The sequence below is a fragment of the Sylvia atricapilla genome, chromosome 3 (assembly GCF_009819655.1).
Source record: "Sylvia atricapilla isolate bSylAtr1 chromosome 3, bSylAtr1.pri, whole genome shotgun sequence".
NCBI lineage: Eukaryota > Metazoa > Chordata > Aves > Passeriformes > Sylviidae > Sylvia > Sylvia atricapilla.
The window spans coordinates 42952535-42966621 of NC_089142.1; the positions used below are offsets into that span (position 1 = coordinate 42952535).

Genomic DNA, 14087 nt, shown 5'->3' on the forward strand with positions numbered 1-14087 from the left:
CATCAGTTGAAGCCAAATAAATTCAAGTTACATGTCAATTGTAAGATTTTAATACATTGTCTCTGCTAACTCTTAAAACACATTTATAAAGAAAAAGGCAGACCTTCAATTCTCTTTGCTGACAGTCTTTCTGGAAAATGTATTTTAATAGTTCAGAAATAGGTATTCTGAACTAGAAATAGTTCAGAAATATTGTGGCCTCCCATACAAAAAGTTAGAAGAGAACATATGCATAGACCACTATGTTCAGATTGAAACTAGTGTAAAGCAAGCAGTTTTCTCATTCTGCCTACAAGCAAAAAAAAAAGGCTCAGTGGGCACCACAGCAAGTCAGAGGTGTCCCCAACAGCATCACAGCCAGTGCTCTGACAAGGCAGTTTCTGCTGGAAAATATCCATTTTAATTTTACTCACATTAATAAACTCCAAGTTTTTGGCATACTGGTGTGAGCACAGAGCAACAGCCCGTTTATATTCCTGTAGGGTGACATTTATTGCAGAGATGAACTTTACAAACACTTTGGACCAGATGGCGACCGCTTTCCTTGATGGCACACGGGGGAGGGGGAGCCCCTCGGAACCGAGCACAGAGGAAACCTCGGGAGCTCACAAAGTAACGCCTCCAGTTACTGACCATAACATTCCCGAGGTAACAGGGCTTTGTCTCTTTGCCCTTTGCACGGGGGTAAACCTGGCTGTGTGGGAGCTCAACAAGAGAAACAGATGTGGAAACCCTGTCAAGATAGACATAGCTGTCACCTGCTTCTTGCAGCATTCAGAGACTGTGGCCGACTTCAGCCAAGGTAGGTCAAGCCTTTGCTGAAGCCAATCAAAAAGTTTGGAGAAATCCTAAAGTGGAAACAAATAAGGACAATATTTTCTCAGGTACCTGTCCTTTATTGCTCAGGTCTTATGTCTCTGATCATCTGCCTAACTCAGCATTTCTTTTTTAGCTTTCTTCTATTGCTGAGTCAGCCCCTTTAAATCAGTTTGCTGTCCCAACTCCCAAGCTGCAGATTATGATATCGGTTTGGTACTTCACCATGATGAGCAGAACTTCGTGCCCATGCTGCAGGCATGGAGAAAAGTCCTCTGCTCCTGCCTGGATGCAGAAAGGACTTTCCCCTTCCCTCTTCCCTAAGACAAGTCTCACAAACAGGCTTCAAGCTGTTTGCATATAAATGCTGCTCTCCCATCCACACTTCTGTCTGCACACCACAAGTACACTCTTTCAGCTCTGTGAAATGCCCATATTCACACCAGCAAAATGTACACACCATACCAGCCTTGTTAATTCTTATCTGTACCAAAGAAACAAGATGCTGTTTGAGATATCCAGAAAAGACACTTTTTAAGTATTTGTCATTGCATACCTAGTGCATACAAAATGCTACTTTTTCCATTTACCTCTACATTTGAGAATATACTTCTATATATTACCTTATTGTGGCTAAACAAATTCAAGCTTGGTGTAAAAACCGTATCATTGTGACAATCATCCAATCTGTATGTTAGAAGGACAATTCTGAAGACTCATTTGCACAGCCAGCATGGCAAAACACTATTTTAAAAAAGCGCTTTAGAAAGACAACCCTAGATGCTATAAATCTAGGATAAATAAAAAACTAAAAGTTACACAAAATCATGCAGACCTCATTTTGAACTAGCTGAATTTACAAGAACAGCTGCTTCAGACATTTTTCCAAGAGAACTGAAAGGTACTGGAGGAAAAAGCATGCATACACACAGATCTTGTGCATACACAGGGGCACATACATTACATTTATTTATGCACCTGACACAATTTCTCCTTTACTCCAAATAAAGCATACAGGATCTTAAGGACTGCCAGTTAATTTGGTGTCTGTATCTTCAGATACAGAGAGCACAGGTGTCAAATGACAGAAATGGAGGATGGAGGGCTCCAGACTTTTTTTCTTTTTTCTCTCTCTTTTTTTTTTTTTTTTTTTTTTTTTTTTTTTTTTTTTTTTTCTTCCCTTCCCTCATTTGATGCTGATATAATTTATATCAGAAGCTGAGCTGGAATGCCAACCTGGACCAGTGGTCAGCTGCAGCCCTGGCACATTAGCTCCCAGTTCCCTCTGTTAGTTGTGTATGTCCATATACCTACCAGCCTGTCAGGCCCACCTTCTAAACACCTTTAATGTACTACAAAGATAAACACTTTTATATGTAAGACAGGAAACGAGGCTTCTTTTGCTGATAAAAAAAAGAGATTTACAACAACTGTAGGGAAAGAATCTTTCCAATTAAAATACCACTTAAGCGTTTTTGGTCTTTTTTGTCCTCGATATATCAATGAAATCAGAACATCACTGGAATTCTGTTTGATAATTTGAACTTAGTTTATTAGAAATGATCCCCCTGAGCCAATAGGTGACCTCCAAAGCACTCCATGTTCCTGTGGGATAACAAAGAATAACATAAAACGTGCTACTGTAAAATAAGCATGGCTTGTGTGAAGTTTGTTCCTGTGTTGTCAGATAGACAAACCTATAGCAAGTACTCAGCAGTGATCAAATAAATATCCAGAGACCTTTTTCTAACAGACAACTCAGCAACTTCAAACAGATTTCTTGAGCTAATTCACTTGTGGTATGGGCTGATAAAGCAGTGTTAATCTCTTGCTTTAAATCAAGCCTCTGTCATAAGGCTCTATTAATCTCACCCAAGTTATGGAGTGTCTCAGTGGTAGGAAATTATACTTCTAAATTGAATTTTGTTCTCTTTCAATGCAGCAAGAAATATTTTTCAAACTTCTAATAGGAACTGTAAAACCTGTGATGCCAACAATACATTTGAATAAATAAAAGCTGTAATTTAAAGCCACTTTCTTCCAAGCCCAAACATTACAGCAAAGTAATAGAAACTGGTTACCTACAAAGAAGAAATTAAACACAATATTTTAAATGAAAGTGAAGCAGGTGGTTAACATTTTTATCTTTTTATAGCAATTGGATTTTTTTAAGTCCTTTACAGTTAAACAATCTCCAGGCACTAATAAAACATTTATTGATTCCTAGTATATATACTTAATCTACAAGACGTCCTAACCTCTAGTTTCCATTATTTTTAACAGAAACAGATTCCCTTTACATAAGTCTGCAAAGTTAGTGCCCCTTTGTTTCATGGGAGGCAAATTTACAGTAAGTAAATATCTCTGCATTAAATTTACTATGCTTAAGTTAAAATTAATATCCATAGGCGACAAAATAACTTAATTTTATGTCCAACAATAGAACTCCAGGGTGGGTAGTGGTAGGAAGCACAAGAATGTAACTGCAGCATCAATAAATTTTATGGGCTTTGCTTTCCAAGAAGAACCCACGGGCCCTGTAAGGTTTAGATAGACCTGTCCCATTGGTTTTTTGAATCTTATCTACTGTTGTTACCATCTCACTGAGCACATCAAACAGAACTGGTCAGTGCTCAGATCAGAAATACTGCCTGCACGGTTACACAGCAGAAAACACAGAAAACTCTTACACATCCACATATTAGGATTTGCATTAGGCAGAGTGTTCAAGGCCACAGGGCCAGGGCAACACCACTCAATTCATACCACCTTTGCAGTCAAATCAAAATCCAGGTAGCACAAGGAATCACCTTGGCTTATCAGGTTTGAGGTAAGATGGATCCAATTTCAGTTGGATGAAATTTACATTAGAAAATAAACACAAGAACATCAAACCAAAAAAACACACCCATGCTTGCTATGGATATATTCTGTGTAGTAATTAGATTTTTCTCACAGGAATGACAGTCAGAACACTTACCACAAAGCTGTTTCTTTGGGAGAGGCTGTGGGGTGGGAAGGATAATGTCACCTTTTAAGTTCAGCTGGGACACACGGTGTAAGGATTGAATACCACCAAGAGCACAGCAAGATTGGAGCAAACAGCTTTTTAAGTGACTGCTGCCTCGAGTTTAATTTTAGCTGACTTTCATTAACTGTTCAGAGTTAATTTGTATTAAACTTTCCTGGTTTTACTCCTATGACAAGGGTCTCAGAGTCTCCTCTGACATCACCATAATCTTCCTTGCCACATTTTCTAGTATGTGCCAACCTTTAAAGCATCTGTCCCAATAATCAGAGCTGCTAATGAAAAATGGAAATAGCTGTGAAAGCTAAAGGAAAATTTATGGTTAACATTTTTCAAGGCTGGCACAGGCATGTGCTTGGTGTATGTGCAGGGAGAGCAGACTCATCCACACAAAAACAAGCAATAGGAGTCAGCTGAAGGGGCTATGGTGGAGCACATCTCAGACTGCTGGTTGTTCTAGTGGCATGAACTAAATAACATTTGATGCCGAGCAAAAAATATAGCTAAAGTGTTTCCACAAAACAGAGCTCTTTCTTTTTGACCTGCTTTCTTTGCAACAAATGGAAGCATAATTCTCCCTGTCAACAGAAAACCAGGGAGAGAGGAGAGAAACGAAACAGCAAAAGAAAGAGAAGGGCAGCTGCAGCCACCAAGGCTGGAGAGAAAGGGGAAGCACATCCCAAAGCTGGCAAGCCTCAGGTGAGCATTGCAGCAGCCCTCCTGCAGTTTTTGCAAACAATTAGAAATGAAAGGAGCCTGTTCTTGTCGATGCATCCAAAGAGGCCTCGACAGTTTTTATATTCTCTTTGTTTGCCCATCAGGCTTCTCCCTCAAGACATTAATTTCATCCTCTTTAAAGTAAAGCTGTTTTACTGACACATTTGAGTGATGTTTGCAGCCCCAGCTCTGAAACAAAGAGATGATGTATTCAGCAGCCTGTGCACACCACATTTCCGTGGAAACTTCTTCCCCAGTTTGCCCTAGGTACATTGTGATAAGTAGCAGAAGAAATGTCTTATCAAGACATTGAGGATTTCTCTGGAGACTGCTGATAAGTCCTTTCCTACCACAACTGAGATCCAGCAATAAAGAGGAAATATCGTCTTAGGACAACATAAGCAGAAACACATGCTCCTCCAAAATTCAGATTTTTAAGAACTCCTCAAGACCACATAAGAAAAAAGCAGTGTAGGGCAGACGTTTTCTATTTCAAGGTAGACTTACACATGGAGAAAGAGAATCTAAAGAGAGAGAAGGCTCCTTAAAGGCAAGTGTCCTTATTTATACTACCTGAATTCAGTAAAGACTTAGATAGATCACTCCTCAGAACATAAATTCGGCAGTTTGGCAATAAAAAGAAATCAAAAATGTGAGGAAATGATGAGGCACATTATTCAAAGGTCAGATTCATACCTCCCACAGACAGCTGTCTACCAAAAAAGGCTAACATACAAACACTAAATTCATTAGAGGAAAGAGGATTTGGACTAATTAACTCTGTATTAAATATTATTCATTAGAGGCATGTTGTATGATCCTCCCATTCCAGAAACTTATACCAATTTACAAGCAAAAGACCATTTTCTTAAACAAATCTTTGATAAAAATTATGTCTAAGTCCCAAAGTTAAAAGCCCTTGTAATCTCAGCAAAGGTTTCTGAATAAATACCTTACCTTACCCACCAATTTACATGAGTCTGATGAATGGGATATCCCACATTTAGTTTGGCCTTTGGCAGTTGGAAGACCTGGTATCCTACAAAGATTGAAATCAGATAAAAATGTCAAAATAATTAAGTTCCCTTACTTAAGCAGGTTCAGACATACTGAACTAGCAAAGCTTTATGGTCCAGGATCAGAGTAAATAGCTTTCCTAAGGCAGCAAAATCAACGGAAATATTTTAGGAACTTGGCACTTTTTTTGAGGGATAGTAGTAGTTGATGCTTGGCATAAATCACCATGTAACTATGTGTCACCCTCAAAATTAGAGACCTTCAGATTCTTTGCTGGTTTACTGCTTCCTATCCTGTGTTCCATCCTGCTCAGAAGCCTTCCTGATGCTGTGAAGTCTGAAGGGGAAGGCAATTGCATGGAATTGAAAGATCTAATATTCCACAGCCACAGTAAAAATAAGGTATGTTCTAGAAAAGCAGCATCTCTGTAGAGCTGGAGGACGGCACTCTGGATGAAGAGAATAGCACACTTCTGGAAAAATCAAGGAATTCCCCACCCTTGTTCCTCAAATTGTTGAGTCTTTCTTTAAGTGCCATCCACTTCAAACACACATCTAATGTCTTTTCATGGACATAACTGCTCATCTTACAAAGATACAAGTGCACTGGTTTATTTTATTAAACCAAAAATCATATTCATTGCAAATACATATTGAAGATCCAGATTAGAGTCTCCACATAACAGAAATAAAATGCAGTCTCTAAAATAGATTGCACTAGTGAGAGCTTGTACATATAGAAAAAAGGTAGGATCAACACAAGATGGGATGACTTTTGGGATGGGTTTAACTTTAGGTGGTTAGCCTTGGGACAAAAGTTGCCAGATGATGTTGAACAGATACAGAAACAGACCCAAATAAGAGGAGCATGACACTCACTATCAAGGCTTCTGAAAATTAAATTCACCTCTGCCTTAAAGAGAAAGTAAGATTTGCCATAGGATAACTCCTACGGCTTTAAAACAACTTTTCAACTTTGTCACAAACCAAAAAGCAATGCTTAGATCCTTATTTATCTGAAAGTTAAGGAATCAACATTAAATCATGGGGATTTTCTGCCTTATCAGAAGCACCTCTCCATTCAGACCATCAGTGTCCAGGTGTGAAAGCCTCGAGCATCAAGGCTATGAAGGATCCTGACAAGATGGTGCTTGTAGGGCAAGTTAAAGCACCTGAGTCCCACCCATATGGAGCATCCCCACCAGTTCACTGGTCATCAGACATGACTGCTTTCCAGACAGACCACAAGAATGAAGATATTCCCCCACACTTTACAAAGCATACAGTCATGGTGACAGAGGAGGACAAGAAAATGAAGCAGAGGCAAGCCTTGGAGAAATTTTGGTTGATCCCAAGCCCTTCTGTTACCATTTTCAAAAATTGTGACTGGTGAGCACGAAACAGCATTTTCAAGATACCGATGTTTCCTTTATGACAGCCAACTGCTCCAGTTTGCTCCAGCTGCCAGAAAGGCTCAGCAGGATGGGTGTGACAGAAGAGCAAGCACACTCCTGAGACCCCATTTAAGGATGGTCCCCAAGGAACAGAACTAAACCCTGGGTAAAAACACAGACACTATGTCTGGATACTTCCACATAATGCCTGCCAAACTCATCTGCTCTGCACAGTGTCACACAGACACACAGAGGCTGTCTCCTTCCCTCAGAAGTTTACAGTCTAACTGCAATAGCACAGCCTACATACAGAGACATGAAGGGATTCACTGAGGTTACAAAGGGCGTCAGTGGCAGACGCAGACATCAAATATGAGCTGCAGCAGTCTCCCTGTCATCTGCCTGTCCACTGAACTTTGCTGTCTGTTAACTACAAAGATACATGACAAAGCAAAAGCCCCTGGTGAACTCACATCAAACCACTCAAGACTGAGTAACCGAGAAGCTTGGTACTGGAAACAAGACAGAGAGACAAGCAGAAACAAAACTTACAGGCCAGCAGGGCAAAACATGGTCAAAGGTATTTTTTTCTTTTTTTTTTTTTTTCTGTAAAAGACCTTAAGAAAAACCTTTTCTTCTGGCATTTACACACACACATACAAAGTGCACACTGCTATGAGCTGCAATTAGACACTGATGAACTTTTTTAGACAATTTAAACCTAAGTATTAATGCAGCTTATAGAACGCACAGTTTTACATTGAAGTTTATCACAGTTATTCACTCATACGTTTCTATTATTTCAGTCCATTCCTCTGGTAACGTTACCAGTGAAGACACAGGAAATTGTCACACAATACACAGAAACTCTAATGAATAGCAAAGACTGAAAGTATGTTTCTCTGGTCTAAGACAGTTCTTAAATTGCCACAATCTAGTCAATACTGAGGATGGATATTCTAAATACCCTAAAATAAAAACATTTCCACAAAGAACCACAACCTAAACAAAGACACACAGAGACTATTTCCAAAACAAATATACAACATAAATAAGGTGCATTTTCAAATTCTGTCAAGGTGCTAAGGACCAAAAGCACAGATATGACTATTAACCCTCATGTGTCCTGCCCATGGAGTTTACATTTAGAATTTTCCTAAACTGGAGACACATTACAGCAGCTACTCATAAGCACAGCCACTGTGCTTAATGGGGAGCATCTCACCTGCACAGAAGGGAGCCCCTTGTGACATAGAATTTGAAGTGATGCCCTTTCAGCAGGAGCCTAACTTGCTTTAGCAAACACTGCCAAAAAATCTACCTTAAGGCATGGGGTGGGGGTGGATATACCAAAATGACAAGTCAGCAGTAGGCTCATTCTGAGCATTAAACATAGAAAATCCACCACACTCCAGCAACCTCCCTGGCTGAGCCAAACCAGTCTTCCCAGTCAGTGGGAGCAGATTGCAGCCTTCAGACCAGGCAGGGAAGAAAAAAGGATTGTATCTTTAGGAGGCCCAGGCACTTTTCCCTGACATATCTGTTCTCCAAACACCCCTGTTTTCCACATTTATACTCAGGACACGACTCACCTCTTTCCTGAAAATACTCTTCACTTTCAGAAGTGTGCCTCTACTATTTATTTCCTCTTTTTTCTTGCTTATGGTCCTACACCTAAGAGCATCACTAATATGTCCCACAAATCAGGGGTAAAGCACAGTAGTTGTCTCCAGGCCACCTCTCCAGACCTGATCTAATACAAAATTTAGATTCCCCATAGTACAATCCCATCTTTTAGCTGGCGTACACTGAAAAGCCATGCTGTTGTAACATCCACAGCCATCCAAATACCAATCAATAGCTGCATTACTTTGTAGAAATAAAGACAGCAATTAGAAGAATTAATCTGAAATAGTGCTTATACACTGACCTAAATACATCAGAATTAACTTACTAGCACAGAAAAGCTGTCTATTAGATACCTGTGAAATCTTTGCCCTATGCATGTTAACTAGTATCATTCTTCAAGTATTCAGTTTTCTTTCCAATCCATGTAATTTGTACACCAAAGGTGTTTTTATATACTGGACAGCGCTAGGGTTCAGTTTCCTTTTATCAGGGGTTATAAATTTGACTAGACAGCAACAATTGCTTTTTAATCTAAGCAAACTGGTATGTCAGAGGCAATCAGTATGGCAAAGCTATCCCAGGAGTATCCTAATAATCCCAATGAATCACTTGGTGTTGTATGAAACTGAATAGTTGAACTCTTGGCACAGAATGTCACAAGCACTTAATGCAGCAAGTATATGCAGCTGCAAACAGCGACCTCAGGGACACTTCCCTTCAGCATTTGTACTTCTGCTCAACTTCTGCTCTTTTGGCATTAACCAGTTTCCAATCATATCAGCATATTTTATTTTTTAAAACAATTTCCCATGGGAAAAACCCTGACACAAATTTAGGGATGTCATTTGCTACTCCTACCAATGGTTGCATGTTACATTCAGAGAAAAAGGTCAGGAAAAATCTGGGAGGGTTCTCATACAAAAGAAAATCTCTAGATATAAAGCAATTAATAAAATAAGGAGACCAAAGTGCCTCTGATGAGAGACTTTTTAACACACAAATGATTGACACACAAACGACTTTGATTTCAGAGAAAATATTTCAGTGGACCACTGCAGGCCGCCTTAGTGGTGTTTTCAGCCTAATCTGTAGCATTTCAAACATGTTAAGTGAGCATTTAAAAAATAATGTTCTCCAATTAAATTATATGCCATTTATGGAAAGACATGCAATAACTCTCGTTTGAAACCCAAACTAAAGGTGCAGTCTATCGTAATTCCATTTTCATTAATATATTCTATTAGTTTGAATTGTATGCAGATTCTTAAAACTGAAACCAGAAATACTGTTTTAAACACATAATTAGAAATGTTTCAATCTACCTAATTGCATAGAGCTATTTTTAAATGAAACTACCCAGTAATTAACCTAAGATGAAGTCAGTAACCTTACACTAGGCTTCCTTATGTGGTGTGATTCCTACTGCCTCTAAACAACAGCAAGCCTCACAGAAGTACATTAACTCTGTTAGTGTCCTTAGAGTGTAAAAATGTTGTTGAATTGACACGTGTGTCTATAAAACATGTATCACAGTCCCTTGTCTATCTATCTTGTCTCTTGTCTGTATGATTATCTATAGTAAGTCTGGATAAAAACAGATGTTCTGACTTGAAACGCACTTATCTTTACAACCCAAAAATCCCTGAGGAGGTTTAATCTAGTTGATTTAAAGCCCTGGTTCTTAGCATCAGTTTCATAGTTCACTGATTTTACTTCTTAACTAGACAAATACTCTTCTATGGACTTGCTAAAATTTCTCAGTAATAATAGCTGCATAAACTACTGACTCGCCCATAACTTTTCTAAAGCACAGGTGATTCTAATTTTTTTTTTTTTACTGTGCGTGTGAAATTCTCCAAGTATGGGGAAAATTCAGGCCAACCACCATCTTCCTCTCATTTCATTTTCAATTTCATTTGACTGTGGAACATACAGTAGAAGTCATTAAGCTGCATTTCACAGTTTATGGTTTTAATTGTTTTGCAACATTAGATGCACAACACATTTTCAAGCATCAAAAACTAGGCTTTGCTATCTAACTTTTCATAAAGATAATAAAAGCTAATGAGCACTCATGATCTATGATCTGACAAGACATCTGTTCTGTTCTTTCCAAGATAAAACACTCACCCTGCCTTGTTCTGGCACAGTGGGAGAGAACAAACATAAACCAATTAACCACCCTAAACTATAAGCTATATTAAGTTATAGTTTCTCAACAGGCTTTTCATACCCTGTTGCTAATAGGACACAGGTGTCCTAAAACCAGTCTTTCATTGCAGTAATTAAATCCTGCTTAACTTCACATGGTCAGCTGCAGTCAACAACACTGTTCAGTTTCAGCAGGAAAAAACTCTTTTCAAAACAAGCAATAACAAGGTTGCTATTATACCAGGAGTCCATTATCAATAGCTCTCTTCTATTATCTACCTATTTACATCAAGCTTTCTTATTTCAGGAGGATTTTAGAGGTATTTCATTCTGTTAGGGGGGGTAAGTAGTGCAAACATTACAAGGAATCCTACAAGATACATCATAGGGGACATGACTAACGTGGGGCACAGAGGCAACAAGAACAACCTGCTTTACCATTGCAAGGCTGTAATGGGGAGATCTGTCATTGGAAACTGTTGAGAACATTAAAACTCTGCTCTCCTTTACATTTTAAAACCAGCTGCCAAGCATGTTAGGTGAACTGGTTGAGACCAAATTCATCTTGTCGTCACCTACACTATAATACAGAAGTGAAAAAAAAAGATTTCTTTTTTGTCTTCATTCAGCCTTGCAGTATGACTTATTTTGAACACTGCAGGAGCATGCAATGTTTTGGCATCCTGGAAGCTGCTGTATATTACTGTAAATAAAACATGTGAAAGGGGGAAAAAAAAAATCACAGATTGCATAGCAGTTAGCGAATATTATTTACAGCAAAACCTTCGAGAAAAGACAAAAAATCCCAGATTACATAAAGAAAACAAATCCCAATGCCTGACAAACACCTCGTACTGCTCAAAACACTGCCCTCTATCAATCTACCTTGCAGAACCACATAATAAAATAAGCAATAGAACCAGGGAACCAAGCACAGCCCAGCTGTGCAAGAAAACAAAGTAGTTTTGCTAAACTGAAAGATCCAAGGTAACTGGGATTTAATGTTTAAACCCCATACATCCTCAAACATCTAACCTATTCAAGTAGCCTAAGCTTCCTCAAGCATGGCAAAGAACAGCACCTCCCCATTGACTGAAACAACAGCCAAGCAGCTTTCCCTGGACTGCTCTGCTGGAAGAGTCTGCTCTTTCCACTAACTAAAACTGGTATTCTTCTCCTGTCACAGCCACAGACTCTGCCTCAGAATTTAAACCAACATTTACACATGTGCACAAACAGAACCAAAAAGGAAATTAAGCTAACAAGTTCATGTATAAAGCTTAGACCAGAGGAAAATTACCGTGACAAGATGGTCCATGGATTTCTCTCTCACTCTCCCAGAGAGCTTATGTATGCTTTAGATTAAAATAAATAAAATCTAAAAAAAACCCAGCAGCCTAAGCAGCCTAAATCAGCTGCTGAACTTAGGCTACACACATATTAGCACTTAGTGTAGGAAAACACCAAGGGATCAGCAGGAAACAGTTTCTGCTGTGGACCTGAACCTTAAAATTTGCATGTTTGGTGGGTTTTCTATGACCAAATTAACAACTCTTCAGATCTGTAATATTTTCCTGTGATATTCTTCATATCATTTAAGCCTTGCAGACATAAAACTGATGCTCATCCATTAGCATTTGGTACGTTTTTGGATCATTTTTTTCTGTCTGCTTTCATCTGGACAGAATCCAATTTGCATGACAAGCTGGGATGACGAGATTAATTTACAAAGAAAAAAAATACACCCACAACTGAAAAAACATAACAACAAAAAAACATTCCTAGCATGAATCAAACCAGTAACATAGGCCTACCCCAGGGTTCCAAGAAAAGCAGTTCAACAGCAGATGGGGCAGCATTGTCAACCCCAACGTGTGCAGCTACTTATCAAATGTGCTGAGATCTTGCTGTGTATTTCTGGATAAGTGCAACAGATTCTAATTCTAATACATAAATTTTGACATGAGATTCTAACTACCATAGTTTTTTCAGTTAACCTCATAAGCACAATTTACTCCCTTGCACATTTTTTTCATGTCCATCCATACACTTTGAAAATAATTCCTCAAATATTGGTTCCATGACAATTTAAATTATGGAAAGATTAATAAAATCCTGATAGAAAAAAAATAATCTGCTCACAGAGACACACAAACTTGTCACATTCCAATTCTGGTTAAAATATTAAAATTTAATTAATACCTTTTGAACATACAATTATATTAAGGAAAGAGTAAAGCCATTCGAACAATGGATATACATCTTAATATTTACAAATTCTAAACTGCAAGTTGACTATAAAGTCACAAATACTTCAAATATTTAGTAGAATATAGTGTAAATTCTAATATAAACTAGACAAACTCAATCTGTTGGTTTTTTTCCTGTCATAACAGTCTAATATTTACATATTATATACATTAGAATACTAAAAAGTTATAAAATTTTCTTTCTGTTACTGTGCAAAGAAATGGAAAATACATCAGCTCTGTCTTACTGTACAATATTCCAATTGAACTTTCTGTAGTGGTCTGCAAAAATAAATGGCACTTTCACATGCAACAAGGCATAAAGTACAATTCTTTTCATTTGCAGTATTTCATCTGAGTGCAAAGTAAACTGCAATGCAAATGTCATTCAACCACATAGTTGGAAATCAAATATAAACTGTGGAAAGAGATTCTGACAAACTTTCTCAGATTGAAGTAATAATGAAAAGCATGTAAACTGATTTCCATACAGATCTGTAATTTTAAAAATGAAAATACAGCATACTGAGAAGTTTGTTATGATGGTATCAAAGCTACCTTGACAACACAATAATGGAGAGAAAGCTGATGAGGTTGTGCCAGTTCTGAAGCCCAGCCATGCCAATGGGCTGCAGCATCTAAGATGCTATTCTATTGACAGTTTCCAAAATTACTTCTGCCACTCAAAATTGCACATTAACAGTCAGATGGGTTTTCTATACTTCATTATGCCATTGTGTAACCATAGCTTCCACAGTGCAATGCCACAAGAAGCCTGTCTTTCAGGATTTCTTTACTTGGATACTCAGGTAGCTTGAGCATGTTGATACTGAAAAAAAAAAAAAACAAGACACCACAGTTCATCAAAAAACTCAACAGAAAAGATTTCTGATTTCTGAAAGAGATCACATGTATGGAAGAAAACAGCCTGTGCAGACTTATAGTACCACTGAGCATTTGAATACATTGTAGGAAATTACATTGTTTTTTCACTTCAGTAATCTGTAATACAATAACTTGAATATTCCTTTATTTATTTCACTTCCTTTAATTAGACAAATTCGAGTTGCAAACAATGAGCAAACAT

At 38.1% G+C, this 14087-nt stretch overlaps 1 protein-coding gene across 3 annotated transcripts in view; it reads right to left on the minus strand.

Annotated features, from left to right (window-relative positions):
* Window positions 1-12921: 12921 nt before the first annotated feature.
* The window catches only part of HACE1 (HECT domain and ankyrin repeat containing E3 ubiquitin protein ligase 1), a 49542-nt gene continuing 48376 nt past the window's right edge, over window positions 12922-14087 (minus strand). For all 3 annotated transcript variants that reach the window (XM_066315187.1, XM_066315186.1, XM_066315188.1), the window contains one exon: window positions 12922-13829. In XM_066315187.1, coding sequence (XP_066171284.1) covers window positions 13727-13829 — 103 coding nt within the window. In that variant the 3' untranslated portion in view covers window positions 12922-13726. The remainder of the gene's footprint in view (window positions 13830-14087) is intronic.